Below are 21,393 nucleotides of genomic sequence, written 5' to 3' on the forward strand. Positions count from 1 at the left end.
TGTTGCTTAGAGTCCCCTGAGCCGTTATTTATTCTAGCATCTCTTAACGAGCCAACAAAGTTGTTTTCATAAACTGCAACCTCATGTAAAATATCTAATTTAAATTAACTCCAATTGAATGTTTTTTCTTAGAGTACACTTACATTCAAGTTTGTCTTTTAAGAACTGGTTAATATTTGACGATAAGCTTTGGGAAAAATAATTTGTAATCTATTTTACAGTTTTCATATATTTAGATAAATGCATGAAAGTATTTTTATGCCTCAGTATTCTTTAAATGGGAACAGAAAAAATTCTATGACATCAGTGCTGGTTACTATGGAAACAGTAGATTTAAAGTGGAAAATAACATGTGAATCTTACAGGAAAACAACGTTTTGTTTATTCTTGATTTGATAGTAATGAAGGAAGGAGATGAAGTACATTTTATACTCTTCAAAAGCATTTTTAAAGCTTGGTGGTTGAGGATGGTCTTTTTGACCAAAGGGGCAAAGCTAATGGGGGAAAGTATCTGATATCTGACATCGTTGGCTCCTCTTCTGGTGTCTTTAAAGTTTCTTTTTTTGAAATTTGCATTGTAGTTCCAGTTTTCTATAAGAGAAATTTAACTTTATGTAAGTTCTTAATAACGTTATTTCATAGGAGCAAATAGTTAAAACCTTTTCTTTTAGTACCTGATTGGCTAATAGCTGCTTCTCTACTTCAAAAAAGTATTTTATTGAAGTCCAAGTTCATGTGTCTGTCAGTATTCTTATTCCGGGCTGCATCTCTCTGGGGCTGGGGAGGGAAGCCCAGCATTGCTATAAAGCTCACCCAGGTGACTGATGACGACTCTAGACCAATAATTCTCAACCCTGGCTGTATATCATGTCAACATATTAAAGTATTTTCTACATTTATATTTTTAAAGTAGGGAGGTCTATATACGCTGCCTCTTTCCACTTTATACAGAATCCTCAGTAGCGAGGCTGGACTGGTTAGTTGTATCAGAGTATTAGCAGTCTCCCAGGAAGAATGGAGGATTCTAGTTTAGCTGTAAGACTATTTTCATTCTGTGAAAACTTGAACATCACTAGAAACTACATGAAATAAAATGAACGATATATACATGCTAAACACCTGTAGAATCGTATGATCCTTGGTACTCCATTATGTTCCGAGGGCCAAAGTGTTTGTATCACAGTTGAAGTTAGTTAGAAATGTGAAGTTTCAGGTTCCACCCCAGATTTACTGAATCACAATATGCATTTTAACAAGATCCCCAGGTGATTCATATACCTGTTAAAAATTTGAGAAGCACTGCTATAGAGAACATAACACTAAATTAATGAGAAGACTTGGCCCACTTCTTCCGCCAAACAGTGGTCTGGTCATGTGTTTTCCTTACTTTTAAAATGAGTGAATATGGCTGCATAATCTCTAAAGCCCCTGTGAGTGATATAATAGATTTAATTTTAAGTATTGAGGCTAATTTTTAAGCATATGTACTAGAACTTGAATGTCCTCATGTGTCTTGAAGTATGTATGCATATTCCATTGATGCTTAAATCACTTGCAGGAGTAAAAAAAAAATGCCTCCTCCCGAATATAAAAAGGTGTCTCTTGAGTTCTATAAGAAAAAAGTATTAGTAACTTCATAATACCTTTTTATTTTTTAACCAAAATATCTTGGCATGATGAGATAGTGGATTCACAGGAATTCATTCACAAAGAAGTAAATTTGTCACCATTGGAGACACTCAAAATTATGTTTTTCAGGTCCTAAATTCAGGTCAAGAGAAAATATTTTGAATTAAGTTTGAGCAGTGTCAGAATTGATGGACAGCCCCAGTTTTTCAGCACATTGGACCTTCATGGACAATTATCTTTGAAGGGGACAATACTAATTAGAAAATTTTAATTTTTGAAAATGATTAATAAGTTGATTGCATCACTTTGTCTCATTTAATAAGTGAAAGTGCTAAGGGAAATAGGCTGAATTTGATTTTTTCAAAATCTGCCTTACTGAAATAATTCACATAAAATTCATTTATTTTTGAGTGGTTTGATGGGTTTTGACGAAAGTATAGTTTTGTAAGCACCACTATTACAATAATGATATAGAACATTTTCATCATTTCACTAAGTTCTCTTCTACCCCTTTATAGTTGTCTTAGCTTGGGCTGCTATGACAAATTACCATATTCTGGGTGACTTGAACAGCAGACACTTATTTGTCAGTTATGTAGACTGGGAAGTCCAAGATAAAGGTGCCAGCAGATGTGATGTCTGGTGAGAGCCGGCTTTCTGGTTTGTGGATGGCTGTCTTCTTGCTGTAGCCTCACAGGTGGAGAGAGAGAGTTTCTCTCAAGTCTCTTATTAATCCCATACAGGAGAGCTCCACCCTCAGGATCTAATTATCCCCCAAAGGCCCCACCTCCAAATACCATCACATTGGGGGTTAAGGCTTCAACATACGAATTTGGGGGAACACACAAACATTCAGTCCATAGCAGTAGTTAATTTTCTTCCTTTACTGTCTGCACCTGGCAACCACTGATCTCCTTTGTGTTACTGTAGTTTTTCTAGAATATCATATAAATGGAATTATACAGTGCAGTATTTCGTGTGTGGCTTCTTTCACTAAATTTAGTGCTTTTTAGATGTGTCTGTGTTGTGTATTTCAGTAATTCTTTTCATTGCCATGTAGTAGTCCATTGTATGGATTTAACACAGTTTATTCATTTTCCAGTAAGTGAACATTTGGGTGGTTTCCAGTTTATAACTGCTATGAATAAGCTATGAATATTTGCATTCATCTTTTTTTTGTCATGTTTTTATTTCTCTTTTAACTACCTAGGAGTGTGATTGCTAGTTGTATGTTGAGGTTATGTTTAACTTTATATAAAGGTATTGCCAAAAAAGTTTTTCAAAGTGGTTGTATTATTTTACACTCTCACCAGAAATATTTGTGAGTGCCAGTTGCTCCCCACCAATTCTTTTGTCAGTCTTGTAAATTTTAGCTCTTCTGGTGAGTGTGTAGTGGTACCTCATTGTGGTCTTACTTTATATTTCCCTAACATCTAATGGTGTTGAGTATATTTTCATGTGCTTATTGACCATTCATCTATCCTCTTTTGAAGTGTTTGTTAAAATCTCTTGCCCATTTTACAATGGAATTGTTTTTATTGAGTTGTAAGAGTTCTTTATATATTTTGAATTTTGATTAAGGATTTTTGTGTCTGTTTGTGAGGGATGTTGGTTGGTAGTTTTGTTTTCTTGTAATGTCTTCATCTAGATTTGGTATTAGGATAATAATACTGGCTGCATGAAGTGAGCTGGGAAATATTCCCTTCTCTCTTTTTCTGTAAGAGTCTTAGAATTGGTTTAATTTCCTCCTTAAATGTTTGGTAGAATTCACCAGTGAAGCCATCTGGGCCTAAAGTTTTCTTTGTTGAGTGTTTAATGGGTTTGATTTTGAACTTGATTCTTTTGCGTTTTTCCTACTAAAGAGTGAGTACCTTCTTTTAGTTAACCAACTGAAGATGAGTTTCTTAGGGTAGAGTTCTTGCTTCCAGATTTTAGGAGGCAAGAATTGATGTGTGTTTAGAACTATATTTCTGGGGAAGTGAGTTGAGGGGAATGGTGGGGTAGGTGCAGAATTTTGCAGTCATTTCACATTGTTTTGTATATTTTGAAACATTTTTTTTTGATCCCCCATGGCACCCTCCTGCCCCTCCCAAGCACTAAAATGCTGTGGAAGTAGAAGAAAGGTTGAGAAGCAGTGTTCTAGAATATTTGAGAGATGTTCTCTTGTTTCTAATAGCACTAGCCTGTTTCTCTGTCTTTTGTACTTAGATCTGCTTCATCTCCTAATAAAGCCTTTGTTAGCCTCACTACTTACAAAGAACACTTTCTATTATGGAAATTTTCAAATATGTACAGAAGTGAAGAGATCAACTTGAGGAACCCAAGTATACATGTCTCCTAGATTCAACCATTATCAGCATGATGGCCACTTTGTTTATGTATTCTCCCATAGCCAGCCTCCCCACCAGATTATTTTGAAGCACATAGCAGATTGTATGAATGTTTTATGTCTTTAAAAGATTGAAGATTTTTAAAAACATAGCTATGGTACCATTATCACACTAGAAAAATAATTCCTTAATATCAGATATTGAGAGTTCATATTTCTCTGATTGTTTCAGGTTTTTTATAGTTGATTTGCTTGAGCAAGGCCCACACATTGCATTTGGTTGATATGCCTCTTAGGTCTGTTTTCTGTAGGTTCCCCCTTTTTCTCCTTTGCTTTTGCAATTTATTTGTCCTAGCTTGCTTGTCCAGTGGAATTTCTCATTTTCAGGAGGTTTCTGACTCCCATCTCTGTGGTGGTAGTGAACTCTCCTGTAGTTCCTTCCCCAAAGTTAGATGTAGAGGCTCGATCAGATTCATGTTTTTAAAAAATTTTCCCCAGAAGTACATCATTGGTGGTGTCTTGTGCCTTCTGATGCATTACGTCAGGGGCCACAAAATATCTGATTGTCTCTTCGTAATGTTAAGATTGATTCTGGGGCTTAAGGGTTGATCTGTCCATTGTAATCTACCCCATCAGCATTTCACCCAGTAGTTTTAGTAGTCCACTGTGCATTGCTGCCTTTTTGAACTCCCCATTTCTAGGGAGTGAAGACTAACTGGATTCTATTTGTGCAGGACCTTAGACCTTACTGCTTAATTGGTTCCTGGGTAAATTGTCTTAAGTCAGATCATTAGTTCCTGTAAGTTTACATTATTTCTCATTGGGATTCTGTTTTAGGAAATCTGTTTCATTCTATATCATACCAGCCATGCTTTATTTCTAGTGACATTTTTTTTTACTTTTTAAAAATTTGACATTTGGTGATTTACCTTTTTTTTGAGATCATAGTTAAAGCAAAAAAGTTCAGACTTTGAAGAAACTTGACCAGAAGTAGAGAGCAGAGTACATATTTGTGTTCAGCACAACTCCAGATTTTTAGCTGGATTATTAACCTCAGCTGATTTAGCCATCCTTAGTTTTGAAACTCGTCTTTAGTTTTGAGTTGGTTATACAGTTGAATTTTGATCCTTATTGTGGAAATCTTAATAAAGGTCATGAAAACAGTGTAGGGTTATTGAAAGTAAAGCCATTTCAATTTGAGGCTTTCCCCATTTGTGCTTATAGAGAGGCAGCGATGGAGCCTTACCAATTTTCCTGTCTGTAGTCTGCATTTATAGCCAGTTCCAGCTTTTTACTCCCATTCAGTTGAGAGAACCACATTGTTCTTATGGGGGAAACACAGTTTCCTTTATAATGTTACGTTGAAAATCGCATTCTTCTCCGAGTGTTCTGTAAGAAGTAAATCATAGATATACAGTATTATATAAACAAATATATAGTAACTACAAACCTTTTTGGTTAGTATTCAGCGTTAAATGATGTAGTGTATACAAGGTACCCCAGTGTACTCTTAAACATGCAAGCAGTACGGAAATTTTTTGGATTGAAAAACTATCTGCAAAATACTGTTTAAGCATTTAATAATTTGCTACTGTAGGCTTAAAGGAACTTCTGGGTTGTACTTTACACTTTGTTTTCTTAAAGCTATTTAGATTATTAGTAGATAGTTCATACAAGAGAAGACAAATATACATAGAAAAATGGTCAGCCTCAGTCAAGGATATACATATTAAAGCAATGTGGACAGTGTGCTAAAGAACTGAACTTAGAATTTTATTTTAGTTAATTTATATTTGAAAAACTGAAGTAGTTTTGTCATGTATGCAAACATGAATGGAAAAAGATCTTTTGGTATTTGATTCAGTTATTGGAAAATTTTAATTATGTTTGGAACAGTTTGTAAATTTTGTGAAATCTAAGTGATCATGTATTTTTGATAAACTTTTAGTGTCTGAATTGAAATGTGCTGTAAGTGTAAAATACACAGTGGATTTCAAAGACAATGTGAAAGGAGAATGTAAATATCTTAATTTTAAAATATTGATTATTAGTCGAAATGGCAATATGTTGGATATATTGCGTTAAATAAAATATTAAAATTATTTATTTTTACTTTTTAATGTGATTACAGAAAACTTAAAATTACACATGTGGCTTGTGTATCTTGTGGACAGAACTGTCTATTCTGTATTCGTATTGGTAATTTTTTGTTTCCTTATATCAGTTACTCAGAGAGGGTTGTTAAAATCTTTAAGTATGATTCTGAATTTGTCTGTTTTTCCCTTTAGTTCTCTGAACTTTTAATCTCTTATTTAGAGTTGTTACATCTCTCTGATGATTACCCATTTATATCTGGTAATACTTCTAATCTTGATGTCTACTTTGATGCTAGATCAGCTTTCCTATGATTATTTGCATGGTATATCTTTTTTCCTACCTTTTACTTTCAACCTATCTCTGTTTTTCTATTAAAAGGACAGCTACTATATACACTACATACAGTATATCTACTATGTACTTCTGATGAGTAGTTATTTGTATTCTCTCTCCCCACCCCCCAACCACTTCTTTAAAGATTTTCTCTTTATCTTTGGTTTTTAGCAGTCTGACTAATGTGGTTTTCTTTGTATTTACCCTAGTTGAGGTTTGCTGAGCTTCTTGGATCTGTAAGTCTCTGTCATCAAATTTGGTAACATTTTGACTATTATATCTTCAAATATTTTTTCAACTCCATCCTCACTTTGTTCTCCTTCTGGTAGTCTAACTACACGTTGGCTGTTGCTCCACAGGTCCCTGAGACTCTGTTAGTGTTTCTTCATTATTTTTTCTCTTTGTTGTTCTGATTAGAGAATTTTGGTCTGTCTGCAAGTTCACTGACCCTTTGTTCTGCTATTTCCAGTCTATTGTTAAGTCCATCCTATGAATATTTCATTTTAATTATTGTACTTTTCAGTTCTGGAATTTTCATTTTTTTTTTAATAGTCTGTTTCTTGGCTGAGACTCCCTGTCTATTCACTTATTAAACCTTATTTTTTTTTTTTAAAGATTTTATTTTTTTCCTTTTTCTCCCCAAAGCCCCCCAGTACATAGTTGTATATTCTTCGTTGTGGGTCCTCCTAGTTGTGGCATGTGGGACGCTGCCTCAGCGTGGTTTGATGAGCAGTGCCATGTCCGCGCCCAGGATTCGAACCAACGAAACACTGGGCCGCCTGCAGCGGAGTGCGTGAACTTAACCACTCGGCCACGGGGCCAGCCCCATTATTAAACCTTATTTTTAAGTCTCTGAACATATTTACAATATCTTCTTAAAAGCTTTTATCCATTAAGTCTAACATCTGGGCCATTGCAGGATTGATTTCTATTAATTGCTTTTGTTTCGTGACTGTGGGCCACATTTCCCTCTTTCTTTGTATGTCAAATGATTTCTGATCATATAATTTATGTTGTATGTTTTGCATGGTAGAGATTCTGGATTCTGTTAAATTGTTTTTCTTGTGGCGAGCAGTTCAATTACTAGTTGGTCTTGACCTTTTGTAGGCTTGGCTTTATACTTTTTTAGTGTGGATCTCTGGAAAGCTTAGAGGAAACATTCCTGACTTGGTGGGACTAAATGTCCAAACTGTTTCCATTGTAGATATTTTTAAATCTTAGTATTAGGCTTTGTTTGGGTAGATCTTCAGTAGATCTTACTCCAGAACATGATCTTTAATTCTAAGATGTGGCCTTTCTGTTGTCTTAGTTTGATGCCCTAGGTGTTCATAAGATCTCTCCACCACGGCTGGCCCAGAATGCCCAAGTGTCCTAATGCTGTTTGACTTCTGGTGTTCTCTACCTCATTCAACCCTGTAGTAGCTATTTTCTGGTAAGCTTTGCATAGTGTTGTGTTCCCTTGCACCCGTGTTGCTCTTGGCCAAAGACTTCTGGGCTCCACCTCTGCATGGCTTCTTTTTCTCTGTTTCCTGCCTCACAGGTTCCCGCTGCTTTCGCAGTCCTGAACTCAGATCTTTGCTTGTGCTTTGGTTCCCCATGCTGTGTTTAGGAAATTGTTCCTAGGCAGAGAGTGGAGGTGAGTGGGAGGTGGGAGGCAGGTGATCATGGGACTCACTTGTGAGTTTTCTTCTCTCAGAGATTACTGTCTTCTGCCTGTTCAATGCTTGAGAAAAGATGCCTCATGTATTTTGTCTAGTTTTACATTTTGTGGCAGAGGGCCAGTCTGGTACCAGTTACTCTAATGACTGGAAGAGGGTGTCCCAAATGTTGTTTCGTTTTTGTTTTTCCTAAGTGAACCTATGTTTTTAAAGACAAATCAAAACAGAATTGAGGATGATTTGTAGTATTTTGTGATTTGCATTTTTCCTGCTTATTTTATCCTGATACTTTTAATATCCTTAATTTCTTAAGTAGATGTGTGTGTTGTTAAGCTGCATAGTATGTCAACATGTGGTTAAAATGACTATTAGGCTACTTTCCAATTTTGAGACACTCAACATTAGTTTTCACTACCATAAATGACACTGGTAAATAAACTTGTATATCTTTGTTAGCATCTTTGTTTATTTATTTATTTTTTTCCATTTCTCCCCAAAGCCCCAGTACATAGTTGTATATCCTAATTGTAGGTCATCCTAGTTCTTTTACGTGGGATACTGCCACAGTGTGGCTTGATGAGTGGTGTGTAGGTATGAACCGGTGAACCCCAGGCTGCCAAAGGGGAGTCTCGCAAATTTAACCACTCGGCCACGGGGCTGGTCCCCAGTGTTTATTTTCTTATAATAAATTCCTAGAAATAAGTTTACCATGGGATAACCTCTTTAAGGCTTTTAAAAATATGTGCTCGGATAAACTTTTGAATACTTAGATACTGTTTTCATTTGGTTGTAGAGTATAAATGTTGAGGTTCAAGTACCAGATACCAAAGTACATTATTTTGTACAAATAATAAATAGTATAATGTACAAAGTACATTATTTTGCTTTTGTAGAATAGCTAATTTTTGTAAATAGATTGAGTAGACTGAATGCAGGCTACTTTCCATAAAAATTTGTTTCATGTTTTTATTTGGAATGTGAATAATAATTTTTATTGCTTTGGAAAAGTGAACTACTCTTTACTTGGTTCTCTTTCTACAAGTTTAGTTTGAATCTAACGTTAGTAACATTTTATTGTAATGCAGATTTGTGGCACCTGTTTATTGTCTTAGCTTATAATGATGCTTGAAATTTGCAGATGGATCTAGGTCAGTCCTGACATGTAAATTTTGCTTTTGGAATACATGCTGAATGTATGAATTTGGCAAATTTAAGATAAAGTATGATTAAACAGCAATCAAAAAGACAGGTCTTTTAAAACTTTTGCTAGGCTTTTATTTTTTAGAGCAGGTTTAGGTTCACAGCAAAATTGAGCAGAAAGTATAGTCATCCCTCAGTAACCAAGTGGGGTTGATTCCAGGACCCCTGAGGATACCAAAATCTGCAGATGCTCAAGTGTGTTATAGAAAATGGCATAGTATTTGCAAATAACCTACACACATCCTCCCATATACTTTAAATCATCTCAAGATTACTTATAATACCTAATACAATGTAAATGCTATGTAAATAGTTGTTATACTGTATTATTTAGGGAATAATGACAAGAAAAGAAAACCTGTACATGTTCGGTATCTTATGGAGGGCCGGCTGTACAGAGTTCCTGTATAACCCGTATCCTCTCACACCCATAGCCTACCCCAGAATCAGTATTCCACATCAGTGTGTCATATTTGTTAGAATTAATGAACCTTCATTGACACATCATTATCATTGAAAATTCATTGTTTACATGACGGTTCACTTTTGGAGTTGTATATTTTATGGGTTTTGACAAATATGTAATGACATGTATATACCATTATAGCATCATAGGGAATAGTTTCACCGCCTTAAAAGTCCTCTCTGCTCCACCTGGTCATCTCTCCTTCCCCCCTTAACCTCTGGCAACTACTGATCTTTTTAACTAAGACAGGTATCTTTTTGTAGGCCTTGTGGCAAATAGGTTAAGTACACCTAGTGTTAGGGTATGGAGAAATTTTTGAGGAACAGTTGATCATCTGTAGTTGTCTTTCAGCTTTGACTTTGAAAGATCCATTTGGGGGCTGGAGTGGGGGAGAACTAACTTGAAACAGTGAATGAGGAAAATCTGTTGGGATGGCTGAAATCTAGTTTCCCAGTAATTTCTTGGCATTGAAGAATGGAAATAAAATCACTATTTTCTACATAGGGTTTAACTCCAGTTTAAAATCTTGGAGTAGTACTAAATTTAAAAAGACCTCCAATTGTGCGTAATCACTGAATGTTATATTTGCAGGTATTCTAATGAAATTTACATATAATTGTCTTTTATTGGGTCGCCTATACCAGTATTTGGTGAACGAAGTACTTTATCTGTAGTTAGTCCAAATTTGGTAGAGAAATCATGATGGGGGTAGTAGACTTAGGTGAATCGTGTTGTTGTGGGCCATTGTACCTTTGAAACATATTTCCTATACTTTGGAAGTCTGTAGACTAGAAATGGTGACAAATATGTAGACACAGGCTGCCTGTATATCTGAGGTACATATCTTTATCCATGCTAATGAGAAAAAACTGGCCACATGGTAACTATAGTCAGCTAATCTAGGTGAGATTTCAAGTTAACAAAGATTTCCTGCCAAGTGGTTTGTTTGTTTTTGTTATTTACCAACTAATGCTTTCTTTATAACGGTAAACAAGACTGTTGGTCTTAACAAAATCAACAATGTCCAAATTTGGTCACTGTGATATTTTAGCACTTACTAATTTTGAATTCTTTCTAATTAAAGTGTATTACTTGGTGGGGCTTCATACTTTTAATAGTAACTTTGTGATAAATATACTACTCTTGAGTTGCTAGAAGTATTTCCCCAAAATAATTACATGATTGTCAAATTTGCTTATAAAATAGATAGGGGCAGGTATAAAACTCCTGAGTAAAATCTGTACATTTTTCATTCAGGAAATATTTATTAAGCACCTGCTAGGTGCCAAGCAGTGTTCTAGGTGCTGGGAGATAGAGTGGTCAACAGGATGATTGGGATCCTTATTTTTGTGGTGGATACATTCTGTGGAGGGGGAGATATAAAGTACTCACGCAAACAAATGAAAAGAGGTTATTTTAGATATTGAAAAGGGCTATGAAAAAAACCTGTCTCGTTAAAGTGATGAGGAGGGGCCTGTAATTTGGACTGTGAGTGGTTGAGGAAGGCCACAATGAGGAGATAACATCTGAGCTGAGACCTAGATGATGGAGAAGTAAGCCATGTGAATTTCTAGGGACAGAGCATTCTAGACAGGGGAGAACACAGGACAAAGATTCTAATGGGGGGAACGGGTTTGGCCTGTTCAGGGAACAGCAAGAGAGCCAGATTGCAGGGGCCAGATCACATGACTTCAGAGGCCCTCGTAAGGAACTTGGAATTTTCATTTTTTTCCCCTCTATATTTTTGGTTACAGTGGGAAACTGATTAAGGGTTTTAAGCAGAGGATTGGCAATCTAGGAGGGGAGACATATAATAAATACATAAATATTCAAATGATGGGTGGATTAAGATTGGGGGAGTATAGAAGGACTATTTGGTTAGAAGCCTTAGGGAAGATATTCCTGAGGAAATGACATTTAAACTGAGACTTACGGAATAAGTATGAATTGATTAGGGGAACAACGTGGGAAAGAGTAGTCCAGGCAGAGGAATATCATGAGTCAAATATGAGTCTAAAAAGAGTTTAATAGCATAAGAACCTGAAAAAAGGCTAGCTTGTCTATTTTAGTTTACAAAGGGGAGAGTAGCACCAAATGGGATAGGAGAGATTTGACAGTACGGGATCTGGTAAAACAATATGTGGGATTTTATTTGTTAATTCTCTGTAATAATGATTTTTAGAAGGAGAGAGACTTAATCACATTTATATTTAACTACATTACTTAGTTGCTACTCTGTGGAGATTGGATTGAATTGGAGTGGGGGGGGCAAGAAGGGAGACCCATTAGGTACCACTCTAAGTGAGATAAGATGGTGATGATGGGAACAGGGATGGTATCATTTGAAATTTTGAATGAAGACAAATTTAAAAACTCGGTTGTTGATTAGATTTAGGGGTAAGGAAAAGGAGAGATGAATCAAGGACAGCCCCCAGATTTGTGCCTGAACAAATGGGTGGATAATGATGTCATTACATAGCTACACTGGTCAATTGAACTTCAGTGTAGAGTTGTAGCCTTTCAAGGTGTAAATAAAAGCTTCTCCTGTGGGATTGAGTGTTTAAAAATTACTGTTGCCTTAATAACAAGCACCTATAGTGCTTACTATGTACCATGCATATTTCAGCTCATTTAATCCTGGTGACAACTCTGGGGTAGGTACTGTGATTATCCACGTTACTGATGAGAAAGAAGGCACAGAGAAGTTAAGTGACATGCACCTAGGCGGTTTTGCTCCCTAGTTCTTGGTCTTAACTACTAATTAAGCTTGGAAGCTTTTAATCACACAATTTGCATACTGTTTTGTCATTTATCTGGCCCACTAAGTATACATTAAATTGGAATTTAACTGTGTTGACCTTTCCTGGAAAATTTACTTTTCGTGCATTCAGATAGCATGTCTGGCTATATCTGTATATCATTGAAGCAGGCAATGATACTGCCTTTTTAAATTAAATATTGATTGCTTTTACTTTCAAAGATTCTCTTTTGATATTGCTTGCTCTTTGTGTTGTATTGTCAGTGTTTGCAGCATATTTTGAAATTGTGTTGTTGATTTTCCTGTGTACAGTTAAAGGTGCCTTGTGATGTGGAGGTAAAGGCTCTAATAGTCTTTGCAAATCAAGTAGGCTAGATGTTTCTCTGTGTAAAGACATTAAAAATCCATTAATATAGGTATATAATCTTTGCTCTGAGAATAGTGGTTATGTGGATAAGGTATTGTCTCACTGTTGACTAATAATGCACCGTTCTTTAGCGGACTATCTCCTAGGAGAGGAGGAAGTGTCATTGCATTGAGTATGGTAGATACTGTATGTCTCCTTAGATTGGAAACTGACACTTAGTACACAGGCTCAAGGGGAGAGTTTCCTAAAAATGTTGATGTGAGAGAGGATAATGTCCCCAGGAGTAACTTCTTGCTACTTGGGATCAAGCAGTTGATCAAGCCAAACAAGGTAGATACCCTCTGAAACTTAACTATTATGTTTTTGTTTTTGAAGAACAGAAACCTAAACCTTAGACATTTATCTCTGTTGTTACATGTTCTATAGTTATTTCTTTGCTGTTAAGCCTCCTCTGCAAAGATTGCCTTCTTTTGGTGTGCTGGATGAACAAAGGGAGAGCTATGTAAACTCTCCCTTTGTTTTGGGGGGCTGCGTAATTTTGAAGTGGTGGCTGTGTTGTTTAGTGAAGAAGAGCCCTAGAGGCAGATGAAACTCAGTTATGCCTCTGCACCTCACTGACCGTTCTTCTTGTCTTCCACTAAAACATTAATTCTGTGTTTTGCTTTAATAAGGGAAGCTTGTACTATTAGGTTACTCTTACTAAATTAGGGATTTGTTTGCTTTATCATGAGTGTCATTTTTGGAAACTTCTTAGGACCTTAGCCTTTTAAGTTTCAGAATGAAAAATAATGTTTACAATTCATATATATGTTTTAATCTTTGTAACTTGGAGTAATTTCCAAGGTGATTCCTACAGGGAAAATCGAAATCTGAATTATTAGGTGAAATTTATTGCCCTCCTTCAAATCTAGCTTCTAGCTTCTGTGTGCATATGTAGCAAAAATTGTTTATAAAATAATGCAGTGCTCAAGAACAACTACTGCTTACATTTAGCTCTTATGACCTAATTGAGATAGAGGCCATACTTAGTATTGTTGCTTTTCTGTATATATAGTGAGAAATGTTACCAGTATTCTTGGTCCTGTTATAGAGGGAGTGAGAAATCCAAATGTACCTGAACATCACTTTTTCTAACTATTTTCAAATGACCTATAATAGGGGGAAGTTATTTGGAATTTGCTTTAGTTGTGATCCTTTAGGAAAAGTTTGTAATGCATGAATTAACCTGTTTCTTTTTTTTTAATTCTAGGTGAGAATTATGAAGATGATGACCTAGTAAACTCTGATGAGGTTATGAAGAAACCATGTCCAGTACAGATTGTTCTTGCACATGAAGATGACCATAATTTTGAGCTTGATGAAGAAGCTTTGGAGCAGATATTGCTACAGGAGCACATACGAGATCTTAACATAGTAGTGGTATCCGTGGCAGGAGCTTTTCGTAAAGGGAAATCATTTCTGCTGGACTTCATGCTTAGATATATGTATAACAAGGTGAATAGTGTCTTTTAAATTGAACCCAGTTAAAAACAAAAGCTAGCAACCAATCAACCTTGCTTAGAAAGACAAAAAACAGTAAGAACTATATCTTTAATATTACAAAAATACAGTTCTTGATAAGACCTCTCAGTTAAGATGGTTTGTGTGAGCTCTTGATTCTTATTCATATCCTTAATTCCCTTTTGTGTATAGTGTATATTGATGTATATGATTGAGCATCTATGTTCCAGGCATTGTAGCCCCTACCCAGGATGTCTGAATCTCTGAAGTACTGTTCATCTCTGCCTTTTTGCTGTTTCCTACACCTTCCCCTTCTTGATCACCTTTACAACAACGGGTGAAGTAGGCTTAAGAAACTTTTGTAAAAGTACACCTATGCTCCTCAAATAAGTCACCTTCAGATTATTACTTTTTAAGATCAAGTCCAGTTCCTTAGAGTGGCTTCCATGATCTCTGAGCCACATCTCTTGCCTCTGTGTGTCAGGTATACTATAGTTTTTGCGTTTCCTTGAGTGTGTCGTGTTATTTCTCATATGTTGCTATACCCTTGGCTAATCTTTTTATAGGAGGCCACCTCTGGTTTTTGAGACTATGTTGTATCCTCTTCCCAACTTTCATAGCACAGGTCATGTGTTTCGTTGATACTATTTGAGTTTTTCCTTATTTTTCCTGGCTGGTTTAACCTCTGTCAGGAGTGGGCCTCATCTTGATTACCATGTCTCCCAAGCCTAGCACAATAACTGGCCCATGGTAAGCACTTATTTTCTATTTGATCAATGATTCTCCCTCTCTCTACCCATTTCACTTTTTGATGTTACTAGACAATTGTTACTTCCCTCCCCTTCCCTGACTTTGACTTTCTCCCCTGAAAAAAAGCAAAAAAAAAGCAAAAAAATTTCACTTGAATCAGAATGTTTTTCTAACAGTTGAAGATTGGACTGAGGGAATGAGAGTTTGATAGGGACCAAGAAGGACTGGAAATTTGGAGTGGAACATTTAGGGGGAAGGCCTTTGCAGGGGGCTTTTGACATTCAGAAGCCACATGAAGATGGTGGCAGTAACACTTTGACAGCATTTTGTCGTTGTCTAAGCACCAGTCAAGGTGCTTACCCTTTACGAGTTCTATATAATCTGTAACTGGGTATGCATCTTGAGATGAGTAATAAGGTAAACATTCTCAGTTGATGTTTCTAGGAAGCTTGTCAGTAAATTCTTTTCCTAGGTATCTCGTTAGGCATGTTCAAGTATGCCTGAGTATCAAGAATGTAGTTCATATAAAAGAACACTATTTTACAGTGTACTACAGAGAAAGATATAGTATTTTAAAGTTTTTCCATTTAGACTTTATTATTTCCCAGAGTTTTACATCTGAAATAGAAAAATGTATAAATAGTGGCATATTCTTTTAAAAAGAAACTATACATTTAAAGATGATAAACAATTCCTGTACTTTGAGTTTCTAACTCCTTAAGTTAGCTTGTGTATATCGTATCTGTGTGTGTCTGAGCTGTTCACTGCAGCTGTATTTGATTCCAATTAGGTCACAGACAGTAGAATGTTAGAAGGGAAAAGAAGCTTAGATCTCTGGTCAAGCAATGACGGATAAGTTTCACCTCAGGTGCTATTTCTGATTCCATCTCTGATCAATTAGTAGTAGCTGTTGGCGGGGGCGGGGGGGGGGGTAGGGAGGGAGTAGCAGCCCACACATGTGTCATGTGTTTACAGTCTCTGAACTAATAGAATTCCCCCTTTCCTGGGGGAGACACTGAAGCCTCTGAAAGGTTATGAGGCCTTGAGTGAATACACACCTGCTTGTTGGCTTGTAAGCTGAAATATCTTTTTAAATTTTCATTTGTAAGGTTTCCATGTAGAATTCCTGATATAAATAATCTTATTCTGTTAATTGAAAATTGCATTAAACAGTGTCTAATTTTTGGGATAACATGCCTCTACTTATACTGATTTAGTGGTGGGTCATGTTTTTTCTAGGAGATGAAAGTAAGGGAGACATAACAATGGGATAGTTTTGGATTTAATTCATTATATGCCTGCAAAGGTGGGATGCTAGCTGAAGAAGGTAGGAGACAAGCATTGGCTTATACTGACTTTATATGTCTTCTGTATTGACCTGAGTCACTTTTTGTAAGGGTGCAGTTCACTAAAGGAACTAAAGGTAAATATTTTACTTTATGATTTAAGAATAGATGAGTGTTATCATTTTGAGTAGTTAGTAAAGGAATCATACATAACACAAGGCTGAATGTAAGCTCTTTATATTGGCTAAAAACAAAAACTTTAGTAACTAAGTCCTTAAAACTAAGAATATTCTGAGGTTTTTACCAAACATTTCCAAATTATAAGGGAAATTCTGACTTTTAGGTCTCACTTTCTTGTGAAGTAAATAGCTTCTTGTACAGTTTGTTTTTTGAGCTATACTGCTTGTATTATGAAAAGTTAGGCTGTTTTTACTTGACGTATAGGAGGAAAGTTTAAATTAGTTTTTTGTAAACTTGAGAGGTAAACTAAAAGTTCCTCTAGGATAAATTTCCTCATGTCAGAATTAATCAGTTATTATAGTTAAGCTTTTACCATGAAATGTGTAACATGAGAGTGTTACTAGAATTGCTGATTTATTGAATTCGTAATACAGGAAACATTTTGAACTTAGAAGGGTATCACATATGACATTCACTGTGAATGTCATATATGAGGAATATCACAGAAATTCAAGTATTGTTGATATACCTAATAATTTGTAAGTAAAATGTGTATTACTTGTAAAAGTAACTCTCAAAGTTACGGAATAAAATAGTTAAAATAATTTACATGGAACTATTAGGTCTATTATATCAGTATTTTAAAAAAAATCACCATATTATTTCATGTGCAAAAGTAGGGAGTTACACAAGAGGAGATTAAAATCTGTAATGAGAGACGGAATTGGTGATGGTGGTGGGAGGGAGGTTGACTTTTCGAAATTTTTGTGTATACTACTCGAGAGTACTCTTTCCCTTTCAAATGCTGATTTGGTTGTTTAGGAGTGAAGTTTGGGTAAATGTGTTTTATCTTTTTAAAAATTTTTCTTCTTTTTTTTTGAAGTATAATTTACATAAAGAAAAGTGTGCACAAATCTTAAGTGTATATAGCTTGATGAAATTTTACATATGTATACACCCATATTACCACTACGTAGGTGAAGATATAGAACCCTCACTTTGTTTTCTCTCTCTCAGTTAATATCCACCCCCCAAAAGGTAACCACTATTCTGAACTCTCTCACCACAGACTAGTTTTGCCTGTTTTTGAACTTGACATGAATGAAATCATACCATAGGGGTTTGTATTTGGTTTATTTCATTAAGGTATCTGTGAAATGTACCCATGTTTTTGCATGTAGTGATAGTTCGTTATTTTTGTTACTTTAGTATTCCACTATATGATTATACCACATTTTATTTATCCATTTAACTGTCAATGGATATTTGCTTTGATTTACAAGTTTTAGTAAGCTGATTTTTGTGAATCACATGCTTCCAAAGTGAAGTAAATTACTCCCGTGTCAATAGAAATTGTTAGAAATATGCTGATCAAATTGTCATGTAAAAGTAATTTCACTTCTAAGAATCAGTTTAGGAAGGTCAAAACTTAATTTTGATAGAGTTAAATTATATAATGTATGTAAAACTTAATACTTGGGATATATTAAACACTAAGTAGTGGAGATAACTGTTACTGAACCCTTCTAGATAAGGATTCTTACTTCCGTGCAGAGTTGCTTCCATTTTTATATCATTTCCTGTTTTTTTCTCGTTTTATCTGTACCCCAACTCATTTCTCACTTTATATATTTTCTGAAGTATGTTGATATATCATTTCATTTGTAAATATTTCAGTATGTATCTCTTGGACATTACAGTAATATTGTTATCATACATAAAAATCAATTAATTCCTTAAGTTATGTAATATTTTATAAGTGATCACTTTTCCAGTTGCCTCAGATGCTTTACTTTTTAAGTTTGTTTGAATCAAGATCCAACCAATTGAGGTCCACATTGTGATTGGTTGTCTTTAAAGTGTTTTAACTCTTTGTAGGTTTCCCTCCATCTCTTTTTCTTGGCAGTTTGTTTGTTCTTGAAGAAACTGACTGTTGGTCTTATAGTTTCCTAATTGGGGTTTGCTGATTTATATCCTGTTGGTGTAGTTTTAGATGTTCCTTTGTCCTATGAATTTCCTGTAAATTGTCAGTTGAATCTAGAGACTTGATCAGACTCAGGTTCGACTTTTGGCAAGACCACTTCATAGGTGGTGTATTCTTCCATGAGCAGGCACATATATCTTTTAAGGTAACAGTTTTTGAATCTTTACTGAGTTCTAGGTACTCTGATTACTAAACATTTAACAGATTATCTACTCAATATTCACAATAACCCTAGACAGAAATATTAGTATTTCAACTTGGTAATTGAAGAAATGAGGCCCAAAGTAAGTGGCAAGGCTGAGATTCTGGACCAGGCAATTTGATGCCAAAGCCTTTATTCTCAAGACTGCTATGTAAAATGATGTTTGGTCCTTTTTCATAACTACACTGAATTATTCTTTTGTAAATGTGCATTTTTCAGTCTTTACTTCAAAAGTTGAAATAGACTGACAAGAGTACATGCAAGGTAACTTTTCTTGCTGCCCACTGATATCTATGCTTAATGAGTAAAGAGTTTTGACTCCAATTTTTAACTTATTGCTGAAGCATTTTAAGGGTAACTATATATAGTTTTTATTCTTTACTATTTAAAGAGCTGCTCCCAGAACTGCTTCCAGAGATAAGGGGTAAGAACTGTCTTTAAGGATCATATGTGCTGCTACATATAATTTGCCAGAAGCATACATGTCTCAGAATAAACTGTATGGGATGCTGAACTCGATCTCACCTTTTTCTCTAAGCCTAATAGTGTCTGAGATGTAAGACTTGTGGGAAATGTGTGGAATCCATGAAGAATAACTTGGTTTGTTTCATGTTCTTTTCCAGGAAAGAATTGTATTTAGAGGAAGAACAATATTTTTAAAAGTTTCTTCCTAGGTTCATTTTATTGTTTATTGTTTTTCTGGTATAACTTACGTACAATAAAGTGCATAAATTTTAGTATAACCAGTGAATTTTTATGTACTTATGCTTTTCTAACCACTGCCACTCAGATCAAGAAAGAGACTAGCATTCCAGAAGGCTCTCTCATTCCCCCTCCCGGTTATTACTATCTCCAGCTCTCAGGGTCCACCACTATTCTGACTTATATCACCATAGATTAGTTTTGCCTACATTTGAAATTCACATAAATGTAATCGTAAAGTATGCACTCTTGTGTCTGTTTTTTCCCCCCACTAAACATTGTCTAAAATGTTTATCCATGTTGTTATCATGTTGTATCGATAATTGTTATTTTTTATTGCTGAGTGGTATTTCATTGGATGAAGATATCACAATTTTTACCCCTTCTTTTGTTGATAGACATATGGGTTGTTTGTAATTTTTGTCTATTATGAATAAAGATACCATGAACATTCTTGTACAAGTCTTGGTGACGTAAGCACTTATTTCTGTTGAGTTTATACTCAGGAGTAGAAATGCTGGGTCAGAGAGTAAATACCTATTGAACTTTAGTAAGGGACTGCCAAATTTTTTTTCCAAAGTGGTTTTACTAATTTACACCTCCACCAGCAATGTAAGAGGCTTATAGTTACTTTTCGTCTTATAAACAGTACTGTTAGTCTTTTTAGTTTTAGCCATTCTGATAAGTTTGCATTTTGTTATTTTAAGTCATCATATGCTATACAGGTTCATATGCTCATAAAACTGTTGCCAGATTTAATGTAGAAGTTTAGCTTATTCATTTAATTATTACTTTAACTGAATTTGCTTTTGAATACTTCACTTATTACAAGTGAAACACTGTATGTAACTTTTGTAACAAGCTGATGAAATTTTAAATTTTATGTTGTTACTATTTTTGCCTGTGCAAGAAGGAGGCAAAATTTGATTCGAATTTTAAGCGTCAATAAGGAAAATAAAAATCGGTGGACTTATTTTTTCCCCTGAATATAAGCTAAGGGGTTGGATATAGAAGTGATGTGGACTGTGGACTACTTTCTTTCCATTGGCACATTGGATTTTTTTCCCCCCTAGATTTTGATTTCTGAATTGAAACTAATTTTCTGTTCTTTCATATGTAGGTTTAAAATTAGTGTGAGTAATTTCCTTTAGAAAAACTTCACCAAATTTTGCCAAAGCTAGAGGAATCAGAAACAGATGAGATGGAGGAGTCTACAATATATTGTTCAGAGTCCTTATTGTGTTGTCGTAGGAGAGACTTTCTTGGTTGCATTCGTGTATATTCCCTGAAAATGTTCTGTCATTTGTAGCCTTTGAAATAGCTTTCCAGTTTTCAGCCGCAATGTATGTACTGCCTATTTTGTAATATCATTAAAATTATGCTACCTGTGTCATCACATATTTTGATTTTGGACTTGAGAGAACATAAATTATTTGTTCCAGAAGATCTTTTCCCGTTCTGGAATCTTTGTTTCCTGTAAGTTAAAATTACTATTTCTAAAGTAATTGGTTTTATTTAGGTCATTTATTGAGGAATATCTTAAGTAATGTACTGTTAGGCATAGGCACTGACAATTACCAGTTTTAAGACATTTAGGGAGTTTAACAGTCTTGTATAATTTAGGTTCCTTTTATATTAACATTAACTGTTTTGAGAGGAGAAATTTTCTTTTAAGTAATTATCCTCATCTCTTCTTCCCCTATTGCCCCACAACAATTTTGCTATTCAACTCGTGACTTTTAGTTCAGGATTTCTTTGTTCTCACTCTTTGAAACTTTTTTAAAAAATAACTAATGGGATGCATTTTCTATAGATGCTTTGGAGAATGTTCACTGTAATTCTTTCATCAAGGAGCAAGTTTATGGGACCGGCCTGGTGACATAGTGGTTAAGTTCGTGCTCTTCGCTTTGGTGGCCTGGGGTTTGCATGTTCGGATTCCAGGTGTGGACCTA

General features: G+C 35.2%; 1 protein-coding gene across 15 annotated transcripts in view; it reads left to right on the plus strand.

Moving 5' to 3' along the window:
• Positions 1–21,393, plus strand: part of ATL2 (atlastin GTPase 2) — a 63,984-nt gene that overhangs the window by 13,439 nt on the left and 29,152 nt on the right. For 6 of the 15 annotated variants that reach the window (XM_023619213.2, XM_070236420.1, XM_023619212.2 and 3 more), the window contains exon 2: positions 14,087–14,331. The exons of 2 other annotated variants lie outside the window; for them this stretch is intronic. In XM_023619213.2, coding sequence (XP_023474981.1) covers positions 14,087–14,331 — 245 coding nt within the window. Of the gene's footprint in view, positions 1–9,854; positions 9,962–12,959; positions 13,168–14,086; positions 14,332–15,879; positions 16,160–16,326; positions 16,415–21,393 lie in introns of those variants that run through there. 7 more of the 15 variants (XM_070236424.1, XM_070236426.1, XM_070236425.1 and 4 more) reach the window with 6 other exon arrangements.

Source organism: Equus caballus, chromosome 15 (assembly GCF_041296265.1).
Source record: "Equus caballus isolate H_3958 breed thoroughbred chromosome 15, TB-T2T, whole genome shotgun sequence".
NCBI lineage: Eukaryota > Metazoa > Chordata > Mammalia > Perissodactyla > Equidae > Equus > Equus caballus.